At 43.8% G+C, this 25,318-nt stretch overlaps 1 protein-coding gene across 1 annotated transcript in view; it reads left to right on the top strand.

The window, feature by feature from the left end:
- Positions 1 to 25,318, top strand: part of LOC140427982 (uncharacterized) — a 158,342-nt gene that overhangs the window by 73,160 nt on the left and 59,864 nt on the right. Inside the window, exons 6-10 of the mRNA XM_072513907.1 lie at positions 681 to 820; positions 8,235 to 8,361; positions 13,469 to 13,504; positions 15,446 to 15,573; positions 19,218 to 19,344. Coding sequence (XP_072370008.1) covers positions 681 to 820; positions 8,235 to 8,361; positions 13,469 to 13,504; positions 15,446 to 15,573; positions 19,218 to 19,344 — 558 coding nt within the window. The remainder of the gene's footprint in view (positions 1 to 680; positions 821 to 8,234; positions 8,362 to 13,468; positions 13,505 to 15,445; positions 15,574 to 19,217; positions 19,345 to 25,318) is intronic.

The following is a 25,318-nucleotide window of genomic DNA, read 5'->3' as shown; positions in this document are numbered from 1 at the left end:
TTATTAAGTGAGCGAGGGGCGGATTTTACACTGAGGTCCCAGTGTAAAAGTTGATGATGAGTCTGCCCTGTTGCCATTTAACAGCCATCAATTCTTCAATTGGTGTGAGGAGGCCCTACCACCCCCATTGGAGAGGGAGGCCTGACTCCAAAAGGCACCAACCAATCCAGTGGCTGGCAGCTCTCTTGTTCGAGCAGCACCCCTGGGAGCAGTGGCCATAATGGGGACTACAGTGAGTGCTCTGAAGAAGAGGATTCCAGAACAAGGTAAATCTGGTCTCCTCCTGGGGCCAGGCTGGCAGGTCAGGTTGAATGGGGGGTGAGGGGGTCAGGTTCAACATGGGAGAGGAGGGGAAATGGGGTAGGGGGGGGGGGGGGGGGGGGCACGCCAAATGCCCCATCCAGACACAAGGGTCACCAGGTTTTCTGACAGACATGTAAATGCCCAAAGGTAGGTGGATAGGTGGTGGACATGGCGCCAATCCCACAGCATCCAATTTTGTATCCCTCCCCCGCGCCGACTGCTGGCCAACCTGTCCTAGAGGGAATATAAAATGTTGTTCCCTAAGTTGAAAGTTCACAATCACACACCATCCCACACCTGCCATCCCATCACTGACTCAAAACTACAGCTGCTTCCAATCAAAATGAATAAACAGCCAGGCATCTTCTTCTTTGCAGAATCACAGCATTCCAGAGATTGCAATCTTCCAAGAACCTCAGCAAGACGACATTAAAACTTACCTGCACAGTGAGGTCACCTGCTTAGAGGAATGTGGAATAACAACCAGTGTATCTTCTATCATTGTCAATTCAGGAATGTGAGTGAGATAAGTTATGGTTTGCATTTTTTACGTCTGTGTTGCATTCCAGACAATTTTCTGTCTGCGAACATTTGAAAACTGATCAGCTTTGGGCCTGTTGTTGTTCACACAATGCATCTCTCCATTGCATGAGCATTATAGGAACAGTTCAAACAAATTGCTGTGTATCAAAGATTGATCAAAAAATTAACCAGGGGCTGGTTTGCACAGTGGGTTAAACAGCTGGCTTGTAATGCAGAACAAGGCCAGCAGCGCGGGTTCAAATCACGTAATGGCCTCCCCGAACAGGCGCCAGAATGTGGCGACTAGGGGCTTTTCACAGTAACTTCATTGAAGCCTACTTGTGACAATAAGTGATTATTATTATTATTCAATTATTGATTCAAAGATGCTAGGGCCTAGGATTTCCTTCAATGGCATAACCGACAACTTACGTCAGAATTGATGTGTTGGGTAGGCTGGGTCGATGTGGACTGCACTTGATGCAGTGTAGCGAGAGACAGACCTCCAACACTTGATAAGATGCAACACGATTTTATTTAACATCTAAACTATTATACATGTTCAACTGTGGGTTGACACTATGCTGACTTGACTGGAGACCTGATACTAGCCTAACCAGACTTACTAGCTACCACATGGTGTTTGCACTGGCCAGCTCACTAACTCTGACTGTCCCAGAGGCTGGGTCCCGAGAGAGCGGGAAAACTGGTGCCCTCTGGCATTATAGTGGTTGTGTCCTGTCTGGTGATTGGCTGCTCTTTCCTGTGTGCTTACTGGTCATCCTGTGTGTCAATCTGCATCCTGTGTGCCTGTCTGCACTCCATTATATACATAGATGTATATTATGACAAGAATAACACCATTTTCTGCACTGATCTTCCTGGCCAGTACGTTAACCCTAAAATTTCCGGCCAAACTGATTAGCATATGCTGGAATGTGAAGACTGTTGTAAAAATGCAGTTGCCTGATGCTATGGACTTTGAAAGGTGATTGACTGTATGAACTATTATGGGAGTCGGACAACTGGATCATCTCATCGCCATGAGTGACGATTAGGGCTGGATTCTCCGGTTTTTTGATGGCGCGCCATTCCCTGGAGGTGAGATTCTCTACTCCCGTTACTTCTCAATGGGATTTCCCATTGAAGCCACCCTGTACCACCGGGAAACCAGTGGGCAGGGATGCACTGCCGGCTGGAACAGAGAACCCCAACGGCCAGAGAATTCCGGCCTACTTATGAAAGAAACCAAGTTAAACGGAAACACATGAGAGATTATCCACTACAGTTATGAAGAAACATAGAATCATAGAATCATAGAAGTTTACAGTATGGAAACAGGCCCTTCGGCCCAACCAGTCCATGCCGCCCAGTTTTTACCATTAAGCTTGTCCCAGTTGCCCGCACTTGGCCCATAACCCTCTATACCCATCTTACCCATGTAACTATCTAAATGCTTTTTAAAAGACACAATTGTACCCGCCTCTACTACTACCTCTGGCAGCACATTCCAGACACTCACTACCCTCTGAGTGAAGAAATTGCCCCTCTGGGCCCTTCTGAATCTCTCCCCTCTCACCTTAAACCTATGCCCTCTAGTTTTGTCTCCCCTACCTTTGGGAAAAGATGTTGACTATCTACCTTATCTATGCCCCTCATTATTTTATAGACCTCTATAAGATCACCCCTAAGCCTCCTACGCTCCAGGGAAAAAAGTCCCAGTCTATCCAGCCTCTCCTTATAACTCAAACCATCAAGTCCCGGTAACATCCTAGTAAATCTTTTCTGCACTCTTTCTAGTTTAATAATATCCTTTCTATAATAGGGTGACCAGAACTGCACACAGTATTCCAAGTGTGGCCGTACCAATGTCTTGTACAACTTCAACAAGACGTCCCAACTCCTGTATTCAATGTTCTGACCAATGAAACCAAGCATGCCGAATGCCTTCTTCACCACCCTGTCCACCTGCGACTCCACCTTCAAGGAGCTATGAACCTGTACTCCTAGATCTCTTTGTCCTATAACTCTCCCCAACGCCATACCATTAACTGAGTAGGTCCTGGCCTGATTTGATCTGCCAAAATGCATCACCTCACATTTATCTAAATTAAACTCCATCTGCCATTCATCGGCCCATTGGCCTAATTGATCAAGATCTCGTTGCAATCCTAGATAACCTTCTTCACTATCCACTGTGTCACCAATCTTGGTGTCATCTGCAAACTTACTAACCATGCCTCCTAAATTCTCATCCAAATCATTAATATAAATCACAAATAACAGTGGACCCAGCACCGATCCCTGAGGCACACCACTGGTCACAGGCCTCCAGTTTGAAAAACAACCCTCTACAACCACCCTCTGTCTTCTGTCGTCCAGCCAATTTTGAATCCAATTGGCAACCTCACCCTGGATCCCGTGAGCTTTAACCTTCTGCAACAACCTACCATGCGGTACCTTGTCAAAGGCTTTGCCATGTAGACAACGTCTACTGCACGGCCCTCATCTACCTTCTTGGTCACCCCCTCAAAAAACTCAATCAAATTTGTGAGACATGATTTTCCACGCACAAAGCCATGCTGACTGCCCCGAATCAGTCCTTGCCTCTCTAAATGCTTGTAGATCCTGTCTCTCAGAATACCTTCTCGCAACTTACCTACTACCGACGTTAGGCTCACCGGTCTGTAGTTCCCAGGCTTTTCCCTGCTGCCCTTCTTAAACAAGGGCACAACATTCACTACTCTCCAATCTTCAGGCACCTCACCTGTGGCTGCCGATGATTCAAATATCTCTGTTAGGGGACCCGCAATTTCCTCCCTAGCCTCCCACAACATCCTGGGATACATTTCATCAGGTCCTGGGGATTTATCTACCTTGATGCGCTTTAAGACTTCCAGCACCTCCTCCTCTGTAATATGCACACTTCTCAAGACATCACTATTTATTTGCCTTCGTTTCCTAACATCCATGCCTTTCTCCACCGTGAATACCGATGAGAAATATTCATTCAGGATCTCACCCAACTCTTGTGGCTCTGCACATAGATGTCCTTGTTGATCCTTAATAGGCCCTACTCTGTCCCTAGTTACTCTTTTTCCCTTTATGTATCTGTAGAAGCTCTTTGGATTCTCCTTTGCATTATTTGCCAAAGCAATTTCATGTCCCCTTTTTGCCCTCCTGATTTCCCTCTTAACTCTATTTCGACAATCTCTATACTCTTTAAGGGATCCACTTGATCCCAGTTGTTTATGTAAAACATGAACAACAAAGGGGAAATTAAGAATTTCTGAAATATCTAACTTCAGTTATCCACTGCAGCAGCTGATTTTCAATCATTATTGTTACTATAACACTCCTATAGCTCTTTGGACACTACCAGCACTCAGCTGAATTTGGATCATTCTTCCCTTTACAAGGGTAAAGGTGACTTGTCAACTTCCTTCAATACTCAGTATTAGTTGTCACGTTACCAGGAAGAAATACATCGGGCGGGATTCTCCATTTCTGAGACTAAGTGGAGGATGCCGGAGCAGGATTCGTGGAGTTCCGCAACAGCAAAACTGGTGCCAAACCTGGACTGATTCAACTACTGTGGAGGGGCTAGCATCAGCGCCACGTGGAACACCAACGATTCCAATGAAAAAAGGTGCGGGATTCGCCAGGTCCGTGAATGATACTCAGGAGGCTGACATGCTGCAGCCGCAAGTACACATTACAATCCCCACAAACACGCATCCCAGCCAACAAGATGGCACTAGTTAGGTGTCATCTCAGTGAACATAGAACGTACAGTGCAGAAGGAGGCCATTCGGCCCATCGAGTCTGCACCAACCAACTTAAGCCCTCACTTCCACCCTATCCCCGTCACCCAATAACCCCTCCTAACCTTTTTGGTCACTAAGGGCAATTTATCATGGCCAATCCACCAAACCTGCACATCTTTGGACTTTGGGAGGAAACCGGAGCACCCAGAGGAAACCCACGTAGACACGGGAGAACGTGCAGACTCTGCACAGACAGTGACCCAGCAGGGAATCGAACCTGGGACCCTGGCGCTGTAAAGCCACAGTGCTATCCACTTGTGCTACCAAGCTGCTACAGGATTATCTGCATGCGAAAGAACAGAAGCAGCAAGCGATGAGAGATTTAGGCGATCCCACAACCGGATGATCAGATCTAAGCTCTGCAATCCTGCCACATAATAATAATAAAAGTCTTTATTATTGTCACAAGTAAGCTTACATTAACACTGCAATAAAGTTACTGTGAAAAGCCCCTCGTCGCCACACTCCAGCGCCTGTGTAGGTACACTGAGGGAGAATTCAGAATGTCCAATTCACCTAACAGCACGTTTTTCGGACTTGTGGAAGGAAACCAGAGCACCCGGAGGAAACCCTCGCAGACACGGGGAGAACGTGCAGACTCAGCACAGACAGTGACCCAAGCTGGGAATGGAACCTGGGATCCTGGAGCTGTGAAGCAACAGTGCTAACCACTGTGCTACTGTGCTGCCAGTCATGAATGATGGTGGGCAACTAAACAACTAACAGGAGAAGGAGGCGGAGGCTCCATAATCATCCCTATTCTCAACGATGGGGGGAACCCAGAACATCAGTGCAAAAGACAATACTGAAGCATTTTCAACAATCTTCACCCAGAAATCCCAAGGAGCTAATCCATCTCAGTCTTCTCCTGAGGTCACAGCATCACAAATTCCAGCCTTCAGCCAATTTGATTCACTCCACATGATGTCAAGCTGTAGGCACTGGATACTGCAAAGGTTATGGGCCCTGACAATATTCCAGCTCCAGAATTTGCCCGGCCCCCAGCGAGGTTGCACCAGTACAGAACAATGGACTGTCCACAAAAAAACGGACCAATTCAATCTGGCTAATTACCACCCCACCAGTCTATTCTCGATCATCAGCTAAGTGATGGAAGGTGTTATCGACAGTACTATAAAGTGGCACTTACTCAGCGATAACCTGCTCGCGGATGCTCAGTTTGGATTCCACCAGGGTCACTCAGCACCTGATCCCATTACAGCCTTGGTCTAAACATGGACAAACAAGTTGAATTCAAGAAGTGAGGTGAGCATAACTGCCCTTGACATCAATTCAGGATTTAAATGAGTATGATATCAAGGAGTCCTCACAAAACTGGAGTCAATGGAAATCAGGGGCAAACTCTCCACTGCTTGGAGTCATACCTAGCCCAAAGGAAGATGATGGTAGTTGTTGGAAGCCAATAATCTTAGTCCCAGGACATTGTTGCAGGAGTTCTTCAGGCTATCCAAGGTCCTACCATCTTCAGCTACTTCCATCTTAAGGTCAGATGTGGGGTAGTTTGCTGATGATTGCACAGTGTTCAATGTCATTCACAACTCCTCAGACCAGTATAATATATAGGCTTGGGCTGATAAGTGATAAGTAACATTCATGCCAAACAAGAGCCAGCAATGACAATTTCCATCAAGAGGGAATCTATCTCCCCTTGTTTTTCAATGGCATTACCACCACATAATCCCCACTATCAACATTCTGGGGGTTTCCATTGACCAGAAACTGAACTGAACCAGCCATATAAATGCTGTGACAACAAGAGTAAGGCAGTTGGTGTGAATTCTGCAGCGAGTAACTCACTTCCTGACTCTCCAAAGCCTGTCCACGACCTACAAGGAGGCGAGAGTCTGGAGTGTGATGAAATACTCTCTATTTGCCTGTATGAGTGCAACTCCAACAACATTCAAGAAGCTTAATGCCATCAAGGAGAAAGCAGGCTCCCCATTAACCACCTTAAACATTTGTTGCCACTCCTACTGTAAGCACAGTGACAACAGTGTGTACTATTTACAAGAGGCACTGTAGCAACTTACCAAGGCTCTTTAAATAGCACCTTCCAAAACCACAACCACTACATTAAGGACAGGGCAGGAGCTACATGGGAACACCACCACCTGCAGGTTCACCTCCAAACTGCACGCAATTCAGTCATGGAATTACATCGCTTCAAAATGCTGGAGCTGCCTTCTTAGCAGCTCCGTGGGAGTATGTATACCAGGTTAACTGCAGCATTTCAAGAGGCCAGCTCAGCACCAACTTCTCAAGAACCACTAGGGGTGAACAACAAATGCTGACCTAGCATAACCCATGAAAGAATATTTAAAAAGTTAAAGGCCTTAATTTGGGATATTTTTGCCCAAGGCAGAGAAACCACCTGACAAGTGGGAAAGCTGCCAGTTCCAAGGAAGCAGGATCCTTGCGCCAGTCTGAAGAGCCATTGGAGCCCAAGGCTCCATCATACAAAGAGGGGGTTGGATCAAGAAAAACAACCCCGCAGTCCCAACATTCCTATGGGAAGAGTTTCCTTTCTGATCCGATGGGCCTACTGCCTTCCCCTGTTCTGAAATATGATGCCTCTGTGTTGAGGCATCCTTGCGGTCACCAACCTGCCTCAGCAGTGCCCAACTCTCCGGGTGAGACTGCTGCGGCTCTAGATAGAGCTTCCAGTCCTATGATTGGGTGAAAAGCACCAGGAGTCCACCCACAATCCCAAATAGGATGGCGAACGTGAAAATGGCCAATTACGAGGCCATCTCTGGGAACGTAGTTTCACCTTTTGATCCCCACCAAGTGTGGACTCGGGACTTCCAATTGTTCCTGACTTGAAGCCCACAGGAAAATCCTTCCCATTAACTGTGTTTCTGTCTCCACAGATGCCCCCAGCATTTTCTGTTTTTATTTCAGGTTTCCAGCGTCAAAGTATTTTGCGCCTAGTCCTTTGTGAATAATCAGTCTCTTTTGTTTCAGGTGGAGGGAATAACACAACTTTGCTTATCATTATCATCTGGTTGTTTCAATTAAGTTAAATGTTAATTGGTCTGGAATTTCAATGTAAACTCTCTAGTTACAATTCCATTACTCGGATTTATAGGGCTGATATTTTATGGGTGTACTCATTTCTGAACATTAGAATTATGATATAGTAGTGTGCTGCATTTGCTCTTTTGTGTCTAGTCTCTCCATTAGTATAGAATAATAAATTATCTACTACAGTATTATTATTAAAGCTAATCAATCAATAGTATAAAAAGCCTTTCACTAATCTCCAGTTAACTGGGGTGATATCACAGTTGTGTTGTAATTCACTGACTGACCACTAGGTGTCTCATTAGTATATAAGTGAATGTTAGAATCAGGTGACCTCAGACTGACTGGAGAACTGGAAGAGAGGTTGCTTGTGCATGATTATACTGTTATTCATCTGTTGTTTTGTATATAGTTGACCCACAGTTCATGTTAATAAATCGTTTATAGCTTTAGCTACAAGGGTTCTTGTAATATAAATCAGGCCATCCGACAAGAATATTGCATTAACCTTGTTCAAAATATTTGTTCTTTTACTAGTTGGCTTGCTTATTATATGGAAAATTTTAGTGGCCGACGTACTCTGCTAGACACTGGTAACAGCTCAGTCCCACTAACAAGTGAAGTAAAGTCGAACAATATCAAATCATTACGGCCTCTGGAAATGGTGAGGAAAGAAATCATGTTTCATTAAGGTGTAAGATATAAACTTAGATTTTTTTGGAGGAATGTATTTAATGAATTTCAGCTAAGCTTAGTTGACAGTGTTCTCACCTTTGGGTTAGAAGATGTTGGTTTGAACCTACATCAGTTGGTCGAGCTCATAATCTAAGGTGTCAGTCTCGACCAGCGTTAAGGGAGTGTTTCTCTGTCAGAGGTGCAATTCTTTGAAAATGAAATTAAACGGAGCCACTGGACTGTTCTATTGATTTGAATGGACATTCAAGGTCCCTTGAGACAATTTGAAGAAGAGTTCAGCTTCCTGAATGCTAAGGCTGTCATCACTCCACAAAGCAAGCCAATTTATCATTCATCCCACATCTGCTTGTGGGATGGATGCTGAATAGCTTTCACATGTGCCCACATAACAACAATCACTGTCCTTCAAAGTAATTCATTGTGTAAGGCTGAAATGTAAATTAGGGTATTTTTATTTAGCATAAGCTGTTATGTTAATTAACACAGATGTGGGGAGCATGTCAGCCTTGATTCACTTGTTTCTGTTCATGAAATTCAGACAAGGAATTCAGTACGTTATCTTAAGAGCTATGATAATGTGGAAAATTGCCTGGCTACTGTCTTAACAAAGGCATTGGCGTGACTGTTACAAACATCACGGAACACAATTTTGTTCCCAAATAATACTCTGTTTCCAATTAAATATAAATGGAGGAAGAAAGGAAAAGAACAGTGGATCCAAAATGCGTATGGTATGATAAGCACGTGCTCTTGCCAGAGATGTGGCATTGAAATTTATTTTAAGAAATAAAGATAAGCCTTTGAAAAATTATTAGCAAATTGCTATCGGTCTATCAATCTCACCTCTTCACAATATTTGTTTAGCACATTTTTAAAGCCCCGTAATATAGCAAATAACATTGGTAGCTAACAATGTATCACAACAGTATTACTCATTACTCTGCAGCTAGATTGTTCTGCAGTATAATGAAAAAGTGTAGATGTATGCCATTGTGTGCTTGAAAAGTTGCTAAGTCAGGACCAGATAGATTGCATCCCCAGTTGCTGAGAATGGTGAGGGTGAAAATTACAGAGATGCTGGCCATAATCCTCCCAATTCATTTTAGATACAGGATGATGTCAGAGGACTGGAGAATTACAAATGTTACAACCTTGTTCAAAAAAGGGTGGAAGGATAAACCAAAAACATCACTCAGTTTAACCTCAGTGGTGGGAAATCTTTTACAAATGAGAACCCTGGACCAAGTTAACAGTCACGTGAACAAGTATAGTTTGGTTGCAACAAAAGGCAAAGCTGGTTTAAATAACTTGATGCCGCTTTTTGATCAGGTAGCAGAGAGGGCTGATGTGGGTAATAAAGTTGATATTGTGTACCTGGACTTCCAAAAGGAATTTGATAAAGTGCCACATAATAGGTTTATCAGCAACATTAAAACCTATGGAATAAAATAGACAGTGGCAGTATGGATACAAAGGTGGGTAGGTGACAGGAAACTGACAATAGTGGTGAATGGTTGTTTTGGGGGCTGGAGAAAGCAGAGTACAAAGACAAGGGACTAGGACCATAGCTTTTTTGATCTACATTAATGACCTGGATGTACAGGCACAATTCAAATTTAGCAGATGACACAAAACTTGGAAGTGTTGTGAACTGTGAGGAGGATAGTGATAGACTTCAAGAGGGGATAGGTTGGTGGAATTAGTGGGTATGTAGTAATAATATTTAAAGTGAAATTTAATGCAAAGACGTGTGAAGAGATAAGTTTTGATAGGAAGAATAAGGAGAGGTAAGGGAAACTAAAGGGTACAATGCTAAAAAGGGTCCAAGAACAGTAAGACCTAGGGTTATGTAATAATCCTCACAAGTCTCACGGGGATACCCTCATCGATCTCCCCATGGGGCTTGTGAGATACAAACTTCCCTGCTAGCATGTGGAGGTCCGCCAATCTAGGGCTCATAATTAGACTGTATAAAAGCCAACTTGGGCAGAGACCAGCATCCTGGTAGTCCCAATTGGGACTTATACTGTATGGATATGCCACCGTAGTGGTCATTTCCTTTGACCATGAGCAAACCACCGTTTACTCAACTATTCAGCTTCCAAGGTCTTTATACGAACGATGAGGAAAAAGCATTGATTATGATTCTGGACGTACCATGCAGCAATGTGTTCAATAGAGGCTGAAAATGTCGCTCTTTGGAAAGTTAGAGGCCTTTGATGCGGGCCTAGAAGACTGGGCCCAATACACTGAGCGAATGCAGTTCTTCCTCCAGGTGAACAGCATCAGTGGAGAGGACCAATGGAAGATGATCTTCCTGACTGCCTATAGGAGCCCCAACCTTTGGCATAATTAAAGGCTTAACGTACCTGGCTTTCCTGGATTAAAAGTCCTTTGATGAACTGGTGATGCCAGTATCCAATCATTATGACTTGAAACCGTCCACAATTATGCAACGGTACTGATTTAATACCGATGTGCGGACTCCAGGGAAGTCAGTTACGGACTTTCAAACACAGCTCTGAAGGCTGGCTGAGCATTGCGAGTTGGGTCAATCCTTAGGGTATGTTAAGGGACCGTTTGGTGTGCGGGATTAACAATGTGGTCACTCAGAGAAAGATGGAGCCTGTACTAGGTCGTCGGGAAATATCCAGAGGTATTCCAGGAGGGCCTGGGTAAAATAAAGGGGCCAAGGCATGAATTTACGTCAACCCGAAGGCCCAGCCCAAATACAGCAGAGCATGGACGGTCCCCTACACCTTGCTCGCGAAGGTGGACACTGAGTTATGACACCTGGAGAGCTTGGGCATCATATACCTGGTACGATTTGTGGAGTGGGCCGCACCAATGGTCCTGGTGTTGAAGCCGGATAAGTCAGAACGCCTCTGTGGCAATTAAAAAATGACCGTAAACAGGGCCTCTTGCCTGGGCAGATATCCCATGCCACATGTGGAGGATTTGTACGCAAAGCTAGCTCATTCACCAAACTGGATATGAGCCATGCACATATCTCCAAATGGATCTAGATACTGCCTCTTGAAAGTACGTGACCATCAATACCCACAGGGCTCTATATGAGTATAGTTGACTCCCATTTGGAGTCTCTTCCGCATGTGCGATATTCCAGCGAGTAATAGAAGGCCTCCTCCAGGAGCTACCCAAAGTGGCAGTATACCTAGATGACATGATCATTATGGGGGACACGGATAAGGACAGTTGGACAATTTGCAAGAGGTCCTCAGGCGATTCTCCCAAGCAGGCATCTGCCTGAAGAGAGACAAGTGTGTCTTTCAATAGAAGGCGGTCACATATCTGGGTTACCACATGGAAAAGGATGGTTTACACCCAGTGGAGGAGAAGGCCCAGGCCAGAAAGGGAGCACCAACACCAGAAAACACAACTGAACTGAGAGTCTCGTGAACTATTATAGGATGTTCATGCCGAATTTGGCCACCCTGCTGGCACCTCTTCATGCATTATTGAAGAAGAATTAAAGATGGGCTTGGGGAGCTCCACAAGAGGACTTGTTTGCCAGGGTGAAGAGGCAGCTGCTATCTTACCAGCTTTATGATTCTTCACTGCTGCTCATCCTCACGTGCGCACCTCCCCTATGGCATCGGAGCAGTGCTGTTCCATCAATGGGACGATGGCACAGAATGTCCAATAGCGCATGCTTCTAGGACTCTGGCAGATGCAGTGCACTGCAACGGCCAGATAGAGAAAGGATTGGCCGTGATATATGCAGTGAAAAAATGTCATCAATGGGTATATGGGCACCACTTCTTTATCATCATGGACCTGCATAGTAGACACCCAGGGACTTCAAAGAGGAAGATTCTGGGGAGATGCTGGCGAGGAGTTATGTTTGGCGGCCAGGGATCAATGCCAACATTGAGAGTGAGCCCGGCATGTCAGGAGCACCAGAAGCTCCCTCCGTTGGTCTCCCTGCATCCCTGGGAATGGCCAGGGCGCCCCTGGTTGTGGCTGCACATGGACTTTGCCGGGCCTTTCTTGGAGTCCATATTTCTGGTCCTCGTAGATGCCCATTCCAAGTGGCTGGATGTGCATTGGATGACCACCACCACCTCGTGAGCTACTACGGAGAAATTATGACACTTTTGTTTGTACCCACAGGATACCAGAGGTATTAGTCACGGATAATGGGACATCGTTCATGAACGAGGAGTTCCTATCATTTATGCATGCCAATGGGATAAGGCACATCCGCACTACCCTGAACCACCCATCCTCGAATGATTTGGCAGAGTGGGCAGTTCAAACATTTAAATAAGACATGCAGAAACAGACCGCGGGTTCCCTGGATATAAGATTGACGAGGTTCCTGTTCCATTACCAGACCATGTCTCATGTCACAACAGGGATAGCACCGGCAGAGCTATTAATGGGGCGATGCCACCGAACCCGCAGCAACCTGCGTTTCCAAGTCTTGGCACGAAGGTAGAGTCAAATACCATGACTTGCAGATATTGTACTTTAGCAAAGATGCGAAGGCTGTAAAGAGGGTGAAGAAAAGGTTTGTGAGAATATTTCAAGGAATGAGGGACTACAGTTCCATGGACAGATTGAAGAAAGTGGGATTGGTATACTTGGAAAAGGTTGAGGGGAGATTTGATAGAGTTGCTCAAAATCAGGAGAGGGCTAGACAGAGTAGGTAGTGAGAAATCGTTCCCATTTGCAAAAGGGGAGCAAACCACAGATCCAAGGTGATTGGCAAATGAGCCAAAAATGTAATTAGGTTCCAGAATGCATTGCCTGAGCATTATGGAGGAAGATTTAATCATAGTTTTCAAAAGGGATTTGGATAAACACCTGAAGAGAAAATATTTGCAGGGCTGTGGGGAAAGGGTGGCTGAGTGGGCCTAGTCAAATTGCTACTGCAGAAAGTCTGGATGGAATATATGGGCTGAATGGTCTATTTCTGTACTCTAACCATTTTTGTTTTTATGATTCTGTGGCAAAGAACTGCTCCTGCTTATTCACACTCTCTAAATATAAATAACCTTTATTCCATTTAAATTAATAAAGTATAATTATTTTTCTTGATTTTTGTTTAGGGTGGGCTAAAAGTGGAAAGACCTATGGCTCCTCAGGTATGTCATAATCCTTTAATTTCAAAACCGGGAATAGAAGTAACAAGAGGTTTGTTTTCACAAGTTGCTGACAAATATTGACACTGAACAGAAACAAATTATTCCAGAAATCAATTTTCAAATGCCTAATTCTTTCTGACGTACCTTTTAATGTGTTGTGTATTTACAGGTTTAGGTAAGGCCTCTTGCTAAATCAGCTTTGTAAAATCAAATAATTCTCATGTGCTTTGCAGGTCACTGCTGATTTAGAAACAGCAAACACCTGAAAATGAACCCTGCCCTATTCCTTTTCATTCTGCACATACGAGCATTACGAGTGGTGCGGCAAACACCACTCGGAGCTCAAAAAGGGCTCAATTTATTTATATTCAGCAGCAGCTTCTGGAATTGAACTTAGTTGACAGACACTCGTACTGACCATACCTCAGGTTCACTCTATTTGCCAGTATAATTACACAGCAGTAATTATATCTTTCAGAACCCATGGAAAAAGAGCATTAAAATAAATCTAGGGGCATGATCTACCCGAATTACAAAAGAGACCCGCGTTGAGCGCATTTAGCTGGGATGCTTCCCGGTGCCCGCAGCGCCGAGAAGGAAAATGCTGTCATACTGGACTTTGTTGTAATCCGGGGCCACAGCGGGAAATACCCCCCCAAGGCCGCAATTAGTCCTGCTTCCTGCACTGAGGAGCTCTGCTCGCCAGGACTCTTCAGTGCAGGAGGAGATCAGGGTGCCATTTTTAAATGCCGCCCGATCTCTCGAACCCCCTCCGACATGACCCGTGGACCACCCCAAAACTCAAACTCAGCTAGAAGGGGGTTCTCTGGTCCCCCAACGCCCCACCTCACATTGGCAGGGCACCCCCAGGCCCAATCCCCAGTTCAGGCACAATGCCAGCCTGGCATCTTGACACTATCAGCCTGGTATTGCCATCTGTACAACTTTGCCATGCCAGGCTGGCACCCAGTTTGCACTGCCAGGGTATCAGGCTGGCAGTGCTAAGGTGGCACCAGAAGTGCCTGGGTGCCAACCTGCCCAAAGGCCAATCACCCGGGGGCCTCCTATCCCCTGGGAGAGCCCCCAGTTTGTGGAGACCAGTACTGAATGCCAGTCGCCTTGGGTCTCTGAGGCGAAGGTGTTAGATCCCAACGCCTCGGGTAGATCAGGCGAGCTGCATATTAGAATGAGACTAATTACTCACTAAATACTGGGCGGGATCCAGATCAGAATATCCTGCAAGATCGTATTAGACTTTGTGAGACGTAGTGACCAGGTAAATCGCAGAAGAAGTCTCTCCTGGCATCCAACAGTCACGTGGCGCCCCCGTTCGGGTGGGACACGGCCGGTAGATCGCGCCCTAGAGTTCTGTTTCAAGGCAAACCTTGGCAACAGAACAAAATATTTGGATTGAAAATGTTTCTGGTAGATTTAGAATTAATAGCAAGATGAACTTGTTTAAGGACTGATCAACACGTGGAAATAACTTCCACATAGAGTAATGGAGGCAAAAAACCTTGCAGTTGTTAAAAAAAACAATTGGCTGATGTGATAAGGTTACTGTTTTCTAGATGGAAGAGGGAAGCTGGGACAAATGGTTGTCCTCATCTACATTTTCTTCTGATTTTAATAATGTTCACCACAGAAATCAATAAGGCAAAAAAAACATTAGGTTCTAATGTTCTTTTGCATCCAATTGACTAATATGTTTGCTCGCTACTCTCTCTAAAAGACAATGGTATTTATTGTGTGTTGTTTAGATTTACAGTGTAGTTTCATTGCAGAGTTTTCACATTTCCAAGCTTCTGGAGAATCTTTCGAAAAGACAAATCTGAAGGATGACATTCATAAGATTCCTTCAAATTTGAAAAGTTGAACTTTTGTGAAGCAACTCTCCCAACGAACATTGATTTTAACTCTATCTGACAAATATTGCTTTAGGTTATAATATTTGAAAAAACATTCTTTAATGGACGCTTCAAGGAAATTTGTGAAGATGCCTCAGATTTGAAGAATCTTTGGGAGGATGACTTTAAAGGAGTAGGCTCAGTTCGAGTAATTGGTGGAGTGTAAGTATTGTCAAATTGTTACAAAACAATTTTAATGGAAGAACTGCAGTATCTGCGATGGATGAAAGGTTATGGGCGGTGATGGGGGGTTGGGAGGGAAGCAGGGTCAGGCTATTGAGTTGGATGATCAGCCATGATCACAATGAATGGAGCAGCAGGCTCGAAGGGGGCTGAATGACCTCCTCCTGTTCCTATTTTCTATATTCCTATTTTTTCTATCTTGAGATATATATATAAACTATGTAGATATGTATGCATGTAATTTGAATTATCTATTTTAAATAGCTGTTAAATACTATAATGGATTTTGGTGATTTCAAGTTTTTACTCTGCTAATATTTTGGAAGTCATTTAGTTTGTATGAGTAGAGTCAATGGCAGCATTAACAGGAAATGGTTTGGAAGAGATATTGATCTTGACACATGTAAATGTCTCAAATTATCATACATTTGACATAATAAAAACATCATATCCACAGATGATAATTTAGCTCTTCAACACTGTTAAAGTCAATAACTCATCCTGTCTGTATCTATTATTGGTTACTGTCAGCCCTTAATAATTAAAAGCAAATGTTCAAAATTCAATTCAGTTATAAAATTAGATGTTACATTTAATTATAGCCCAAAGGTAAGAGTGAGTACTTTGTAAATCTCTTCTGTCAACAGATTAGCAGAAAATCTGAGCAAGTGGATCTATGTATTCAAAGCTTAATTCTATCAACAGCCAGCACATCCTGTTAAACAGCCTGTCACTCCTAATAGTATGGAATTGGGAGATGGTAGAATTTGATTTCTTTTTGAGTAGTTTTAGTTTGTCTAATTAATAAAAATAAAGGTACAATAATAAATGATTGCACATGTTTACTGCATGTTTTACAATGCCACCAATTCCATTGTCACAGGACAAAATTATATCATTGGTATGTTTAAATACAATGCATATATTGAGAACAATTAACACATTTCATTTCATTTCATTTTCATTTCACAAGGCTGTATGATGTTTTGTCAGTTAGTTTATCTTTGAATGTCCCAGACATTTCCCATTGTGATAATCAGACAGTGATCTAATTCAGTTACTCACACCTATTGTATGTGAGTAAGTATTATATATTATACCAGTATGTCTGACAGTGTTACGATCCCACTTGATGGTACAACTGGACGGGAAGATCTCAGAATGGAACCCTAGCTCAAATGACCGTAACTTTTACTTTTTTTATAAATGTGGAAGAACAGACTCACAGGACTGCTAATTAGTTTTAACAACAAGAAAAAAAACACTTATTAAACCTGAAAAAATTGGATTATAATACTCCTTTAATCCCCTTTTAGTTTAACAATTACACACAGGTTTTAGGATTAACATGGATTACAAACTACATTTTAAATTACAATGGTCTCATTAACACACAAAAGCCCCTTTAAGCATGCAAGCTGATTGTGGTATGACACATTCCTCTCTGAACCCAATGTCAGTGGATTTCTCTTTAAAATCCCCCAAAATGATTCTTATACTGTGAGCCACCTTGTCTCACTGAACCTTGGCTTCCACATGAGTAATTTCAAATTCTACTTTCAAAAGTCACATTTTCAAATCTTCTTTGTCTTAAAGACTTTTACATAAACTCTAAGGTCCAGCTACTGACTTCCACAATTATTTCAAATCATGTCTCCCAAATTGTAGTAATTCTTCATAAACCTTAACACTACTGCAAATACCTTTCTGGCCTCTCATAGTCATCAATGCCTTTTCAACTCTCTGTGGCTTTATGAACTGTAATATGTTCTGCTTCCCATTTTCCTCTGATCTGTTAACTCTAGAGTTCTTGGAAACTTCTCTTCACTTCTCTAGTTTCCTCAATTAGCTCGACTTTAGATTTCCACATCTGTTTTCTTAACTATTACTCCATAGTATGGCTTTTCATCTAGCAAAGCTGAGAGATGTTCCTTTTTAGCCCTGTAAAACCAACTACTTCCAGCAGAGATGTTGAAGCTGTCTTCTCTCTCACTACCTATCTTCAACTGCAATAAAATTCACTAAACTAAAACTTAATAGCTTCTCTACCTTACAAGGCTCCAGTTGCTAAGCAACCACTACTGATTTATTTATTCTTCATGCCTTGCCCTCCTTAAGCACAATAGAATCACAGTTGGAATTGAACCAACTCGCACACATACAAGCACCTTTGTCCAGCATGAATCTAACTATAGGTTTTACCCTTCCAGGCACAGAGACATTAAATTAAACCCGCTTAAAACTATAGCTTATTTCCAATCTTTCCCAATACAGAACAACTTTATTTTCCAGACAACAGTAAAACAGTGAATATTGGACTCTGTGTGGAAATTAAAGAATATCCTTTGGATAAACTGAGAATGTTTATATCAACATTTCTTTGCATACTGATTGAGGAGTATTCGCTCAGGCTCTATAGGACAATTTTCACTTTTGACACAGATGGCCATCCTGAGCTTCCTTTCTAATTTCAATAAAAGGGAAAACTAGACAGGTATATAACAGACAGCACATCTACAACTACTAGTTTTACAGCTGTAATGGCAGTGAAAATCTGTCCATATTGTATTAAGGAAAGCTATTTATGTTTTGAAAAACTGAAACGTCAAAGAATATTTCTTTTATAAGTCATTTGGAAGTTCTGAATTTGAGTATTGCTGAAAAAATAGACTTTTTGCTGAAACTTTTCATCTTGCACTCATCAAAGCATTCACAAGAATACAATGTGAGGAAAATCTTCAAATTTATACTGTATTAGAAGAGAGTGCTGATTGGTTGGCAAGTGGCCTCCGATTGGTGGAAGGCTGACCTTGGAAAATGCAGCAGTTGATGGTGACTTGGCAGTTAACAGCCAAACATTGTTTGGAATGTAAAACAGGCAGCTTCACTCTGATTGCACTGATTGCACAGCGAATGGCTGTGACTTATATTGTTTAGCTGAAACAGGTGCAATATGTGTACATGTTCTTTCTGTCTGCAACAAATGGGCCTATGTATTAAAAATTTGGATCTTCCAGTACACGCAGATGTACCACACTGTGTTCCTGACTGACAAGTTAAATTGGTTGTCAGCGTAATTCTTAACACACTGAGGATTACTTAGCAACATGGGTATGCGATGGCATAGTGGTATTGTCACTGGTCCAGAAACCAGAAAACCAGGGTAATGCTCTGGAGATCTGGGTTCGAATCCCATCACTGCAGATGGTGACATTTGAATTCAATAAAAATCAGGAATTAAAAGCTTAATGATGACCATGAAATCATCGTTGATTGTCGTAAAAAAACACCTTGTTCACTAATGTCCTTTAGGGAAGGAAATCTGGCATCCTTACCTGATCTGGCCTACATGTGACTCCAGAGCCACAGCAATGTGGTTGACTCTTAACTGCTCCCTCAAGGGCAATTAGGGATGGGCAATAAATGCTGGCACAGCCAGTGACGCCCATGTCCCATGAACAAATAAAAATATATCATCCAATCAAAATCATATCTAATGTGTTGCGATTTTTTTCAAGGGTTGTGTACAGTCACCATTGCGAATAGCAAAGGTGTTTGAATATTTCTTTCCTGCTGACAACATTGTTTTAATCAATATTGTAAATGAATGCTTTGCTTTTCAGATGGGTTTGTTATGAAAAAGAATGTTACAGAGGACACCAGTATCTCCTGGAAGAGGGAGAGTATGAGGATTGGCAGGCTTGGGGTGGATTTGACAGCACAGTACAATCCATGCGATTTATTCAGGCTGTGAGTTACTATTAATATTAGACTATTTTGACTAAGTGATATAGATACTGAAACTCTTCTCATCCTGACATTATGGCTCGAATTCTGCGGCCGCCGGAATTCAATTTTTCCGCTTTCAGCACATCCCTGCCCCAGGTTTCCCGGTGGCATGAGGTGGCCTCCGTGGAAATCCCATTGACAAGCGGTGAGAAGAGAGAATCCCACTGCCAGCGAATGGCGCGCCGCCGAGAAACACATGGCTGGGGACCGGAGAATCCAGCTACATATCTCATACATGAGTTGGGAGAAAAAACCGTCAGTTATACCCTGGCTCCTCCATAGACATTGGTGTTTTACAATGCTTGGTCAATTAGGACAGCATGATCAGCTTTTTCTCTTCTTTAAGATTAATTCTGTGCCTGTGGACACAGCTCCATTTGACATGGTGAATTAAATGGCAATATACATTGGGAATCCTGTCGCAGAAGAGATTGCAACTCATGATTCTGGGATTAGTTCCATTATGGGGGTCACACTTTTCTGCAGTTTGTAAAATCATATTTTGAAAGAGGGCGTCCTGTAATGACGTTGTTATATTTGTTTCTAGATCTCTTAATATTTGCAGCGTCTAATTCAAGAGGGCTAGTAATCACTGCAAAGGGTTAAAGGACCACATAAAGAATTCAAAGTACAGCACAGTAATACTCATCTCTCTTATGATGTATGAAGATGTATTGTGCTAGATAGAGTCTGCTAAAACTATGCAAGACAGTTGGGTGTTCGCAATCAAAGTTAAACCCAGGTTACAGCTTTCGTCAAAAGAGCAAATGTGCAAAACCGTTGCCTGTTATTAAAACTGATCTTTTAAGATGTATAGTAATTTCTTATGTATTTTCAAACAAATTCAAAATTACAAATGAAACATATTGCTGAATGGAATGGGTGGTATTTCAAAACTTCTGACCAAATGAAACAATTATTAATTATTGGCAATGTATCTGTCTGTGGTTTGTTTTTCTATCCCAAATAATAAAGGGTGCAGATGTGAAGCTTTATATTAATAATATCATTGGTTATCTAGGTGAAACCGAGGTGCGTTAGGTCGTTTTAAAAAAACTATTAACATTAAAGCCACAGATTAATCTAAAGCACCCAGTAAGAATTGGCATGTTTGGCCCATTTACACTCAATTGATTTTATGCTTTATAGACTTCAAACCAGCGGATATTAAGGGGACTATTTCGTTGTCAGATTCGTTAGGTTAAGATCGGGGCTTAAGTTTGATGACACCAAACACTGAGAAATAACATTTCAGAATGTAATTGGACTTTACTCAAAAATTAATGATCATGGTATGGGTTAAGTTTATATATTGGAACTGATAACACAATTAAATTCTGTGCATTTGAACTTTGTTCAAATAACAAGCATGCGCTGAGGGATGAGGTATGTTTTACCCAGGACTGAGATTAATCCCTGCTGGTGCACACATAAATATTGATGTTATATTTTTTCCAAAAAAGTACAAGTGTGTTGCTCTATACAACACTACAAAAATGTATTTTTATTTAGCACCTTTAATGCAATAAAACATCCCACGTCATCTCACAGGTGCATTATAAAACAGAATATGCAACCAAGCAATATTAGATGATAGGCCAAAGTTTTCCAGCCTCTCCCGCCACCGGGATCTTCCAGTCCTGCCGCAGGATCTCCACCGCCTCAGGTTCCCCGGTGGTAGAGGGCGCAAACGACGGGAAATCCCATTGACAGTAGTGGGACCAGAGGATCCCGTTGCCGCCAATGGCAGGTTGCCTCCGCCACGAACCGGCAGGAAATCCTGCCAATAAGGTCAGATAACCAAAGGCTTGGTCAGAAGGGTAGGTTTTAAGGAGTGTCTTAAATGAGGCAGAGAAGGATATAAAGCGAACTCCAGAGCTTGGGGTCGAGGCAACTGAAGACAAGGGGTGTGATTTTCCCACTGCGTTGAGCCCGGCGCCAATCCCATTTCACCAAGAGCATCACGGTGGAGGTCCAAAACAGGCTTCGCACCAGGCGCAAAACTGTACACGAGCCCCCGTGGCACCCGGCGCAATCTGGATCATGCACACAGGGCGCAATCCAGCTAATGATATTTAAATGAGACAGGTTGAGGCCGCTTTCTCCCAGCTCCCGAGAGTCACTGGCGACACTGGCAGGGCCTCACAAGGGTGCTGATTAGTACAGGTCTGAACAGGTGGCACTGCTGGTCCAGCAGGAACCCCTGTGTGCCATTGAATGGCACTGAAAATCTGATTGAGGTTCTAAGTTCCATTGAATGACACATCAATGTCAATCCTAGTGCCAATGGGAATCGTTCTGGTTTTCCCGCTGGCGAGAGCTTTCAGGGCGGGATTCTACAGTCCACCAGCCAGGTTTTCCATGATGACACGCCCTCGCAGGCAGCGTGATTCTCCGTTCCTGCCACCTTCCAATGGGATTTCCCATTGTGACCACTCCACACCACTGGGAAACCTAAGGGCGTGAGTGCACTGCCGGTGCAATGGAGAATCACATCAGTGGAGAATCCAGCTGATCGGGAGAATCACACCCGTAGAATCACCAGCCCAGAGTAAGGAGCCTGTACAACAGGCAGACAGGTAGAGTCATCCTCCCAGGGTAAGGAGGCTGTACAAAAGTGTGGTAACTCGACCACAAAAGGTAGCCAAATCGATGTGGTGAAAGCTAATCTTCTTTCACATATTAAAAATAACAAAGTTCAAATTACATTATGGACTCAAAAACAGGAGCAACTCGCTAAACATTGAAATAAAAATAAAAGCATAGAATTAGAACTAACGACAGTTAAATATGAATATACACAGGTAACAACAAAAACAACTAATGATGTCACAGCACTTGCTGATGACATGAGCAATGGATTTATATAAGAAGATGCATAATAATAATACTCAATAACAAAAAGGTAGATAAGTAGAGTCACCCGTTGAGGGCAAGCGGCCTGTACAATAGGCAGACAAGTAGAGTCCCAAACCCTGGATAAAGAGACGAGACAACAGGAGCAGAAACATGGTAAAATTTGAAGCCGCCTTTTACCTTCCTGGCTCAGCCGCATGACTGTGTAGTTTTTCCTGCAGTCACTGAGTCACGCTTGCCTGCCTCTGCCTGCGCCAAGTCAGCACACAAACATCCTGGTGCTGCTCAGCACTTTGTTTCCAAAGGTTAAAGGGTGCTTTGGGCTCACCATCCATCTCTTTGCTGTTTGGCGCTATCAACACAGTGAGCCAATGGCTATCATGCCACAGTTTCCTCTTCATTACTGCCCTTGGTGCCTCAGAGGAGGGGTGACTTCTGACCTTCAAACGTTGTTTCTGTGGCCCATCGGGTGTCATGACCCACAGTTTGGGAATCACTTGTTACATCTCTTTAAGAAAGATGCACCACCATGTGGTTGCATTTTGGTTAAATAAATGTTGCACAAAATACAGACATGCAACTAGCTGTTTGTACAAATAGACCTGAGTTAGAATTAAATTCTGTTTGTTTGAGTCCTTTAATAACACAAACCTGTTGTAATAAAAATACATTTCTCTGGGTTAGGATACAGGGTGAGCTCCTGATCATCTACCTGTGCCCAGACACAATATGTTGCAGGCAAATGGGCTTTGGAAAGGATAGAAGAGACCCAGAGATTGGGAAATTGATGCCCTAATTGGACATTGAGGGTTTTGAAAAGGGGATATATTTACAACAGCATCCAGCAGGGGGCTGAAGGAAGGAAATTGGGTGGTTAGCTGTTTAGCAGGAATGGGGTCAAGAGAGAAATTATAAAAAGATACTGGTTCAGCATTAGGGCAGGGCCAAAGCTGGGGAGAGGATTAACTTGGTGGGCCATCAAAAAAGGGAACACAGGGAGGCAAAATAAATGGCCTCAACCTTAGTGGCAAAAAGGTTATTAAGCTCCTCATACTTGATGTTGGAAGTGAGGGCGAAATGGGAAAAGGAGATGGGCTTAAGGAGGGTGGAATGGGAAAAGGAGATGGGCTTAAGGAGACAGCCTACAGTGGAATGTTGGGAATGCAGTAAAATAAGAGGAGAGATGGAGATTGAAAGCATTGAGGAGGAGGATTCACTGAAGGGCGGCACAGTGGCACAGTGTTTAGCACTGCCACCTGCAGCACCAGGGACCCGCATTTAATGCCGCCCTTGGGCGAATGTCCGTGTGAAGTTTAGACTTTCTCGGCGTATCTGCAAAGATTTCCTTCAGGTGCTCCAGTTTCCTCCCACAGTCTAAAGATGTGCAGGTTAGGTGGATTGGCCAAGCTAAATTGCCCCTTAGTGTCCAACGGTGAGCAAGGTAGGTGGCGTTGCGGGTATAGGGTGAGCGAGTGGGCCCAGGTACGGTGCTGTTTCAGAGTGCCGGTGCAAACTCGATGGGCCGAATGGCTCCTGCTGCACTATAGGAATTTTGTGGTTCTAAGAGGAGTCATTAGGTATGAAGAGAATTGTAACATTTTGAATGTGGTCAGTTGCAACGCTGTCTCTTTGAAAGAGCCAGCAGAGTCATTAGTCCTATGGTCTATAATTTCTACTGCCAATTAGTTTTGGAGATGAGTGGGACCCCCCCACCTCATGGGGCAGGAGTCCCAACCTATGGTGCTGCCGGTCAGTACAACTGGCCGGCAACTCCATCAGTCCCGGCAGCGCCAAGAAGCGACAGTGGCACCTGCCAGGACTCTGTTGAAGATAGGACACCAAGGATCCCGAGAATAGGTGTGGCCTGGGTGGTTTGGGAAGGTTAGGGAGATGCACAGTGTTGGGTGAAGGGGTGGGTTTGATGGGGAGAGTAGATAGGAAGGCCAGGTTCAGTCTGGGCAGGGGCACGGGGAGGGGGGGTGGGTGGGGGGGCTGATGCTGCATTCGACAAAGGGCAGCAGAGTGACCCATTCCTTTCCATCCCATCCTTTAAACATCTCAGTTTAAAAACTTACCTTCCTGCTCCCAACCTACTGTCCACACTAAACATTATATCCTATTTTGGTGTAAATCAGTCCATCTAAATTAATAAGTTGGGGAACAAAATAAAGAGGCAGCCCCTTAAGGAATATTGCATCAAGCAAAACCAAATTTCAAGAGAAACATAAAACATTAAAACAAAAGGTGAATAAAGGTGTCAATAAAGCACCCCAGTTCCCACTGTGCCCCAATCGGCATGGAAGGCCTCAATCAAGCCAGCAGGCACCACGTACCGCTGCTCCAAGGACCCCCGGTTGTAAACGTAGCCACGGTCGGGGGGCAGACAATTGTGTCGGACGACCCCCTCGATCGCCCGCTGTCTGACCTGTTATTGGCAACTTTAACAAGGCCCACGCGCAGCTTCACGAGGATGTCATCCTCTCTCCCTGACCTTCTCCTCACTGGGTGCCCAAAGATGAGGAGCGTGCAACTGAAATGCTAACAGAACCTAAATAAAAGGCTTTTCAGGAGACTAGAAAGTGGGTGCAGCCTATGACAATTAATATACGTGTGGTCCACAGACTCCACAAGGGTGCAAAAAGGGAGTCTGTGAAAGGACACATCCTCCAGTTGTATTGGACTGGTGCAACACCCTCCACACCACCAATGGCCAAGCGGGGAGACTCCCTCATAGAGAAGCTTCAACCAGAGACCTACGCCGCCAGGTGACAACAAGACACACCAGGGCGTGTATGGATAGCAGGCGAGGGGAAGGATGTGCGCTAACATCCTATACAGGAAACCCCTCTGCGCCATGAAAAAAGGCATGGAGAGCATTTCTGTGAGGCGACTCTGGTACCACATGTTTTATGGTGTGGGCAGCATATTATTGGGTCAAATGGCTTGCTAATGAGCCTAAGTGACCCTTAATTGCTCATTTAAAGATGACTGGCAGGCTGCCAATTTCAACACTCACCCACCCCCATATTATTGGGGTGAGCTCGGGGGTGGATGGGAAGGTAATGAGATGAGCATCCAC

Source organism: Scyliorhinus torazame, chromosome 8 (genome assembly GCF_047496885.1).
Source record: "Scyliorhinus torazame isolate Kashiwa2021f chromosome 8, sScyTor2.1, whole genome shotgun sequence".
NCBI classification, from domain to species: domain Eukaryota; kingdom Metazoa; phylum Chordata; class Chondrichthyes; order Carcharhiniformes; family Scyliorhinidae; genus Scyliorhinus; species Scyliorhinus torazame.
The sequence above is the reverse complement of the archived record's forward strand: the minus strand, read 5'-3'. Positions and strand labels throughout refer to the sequence as shown.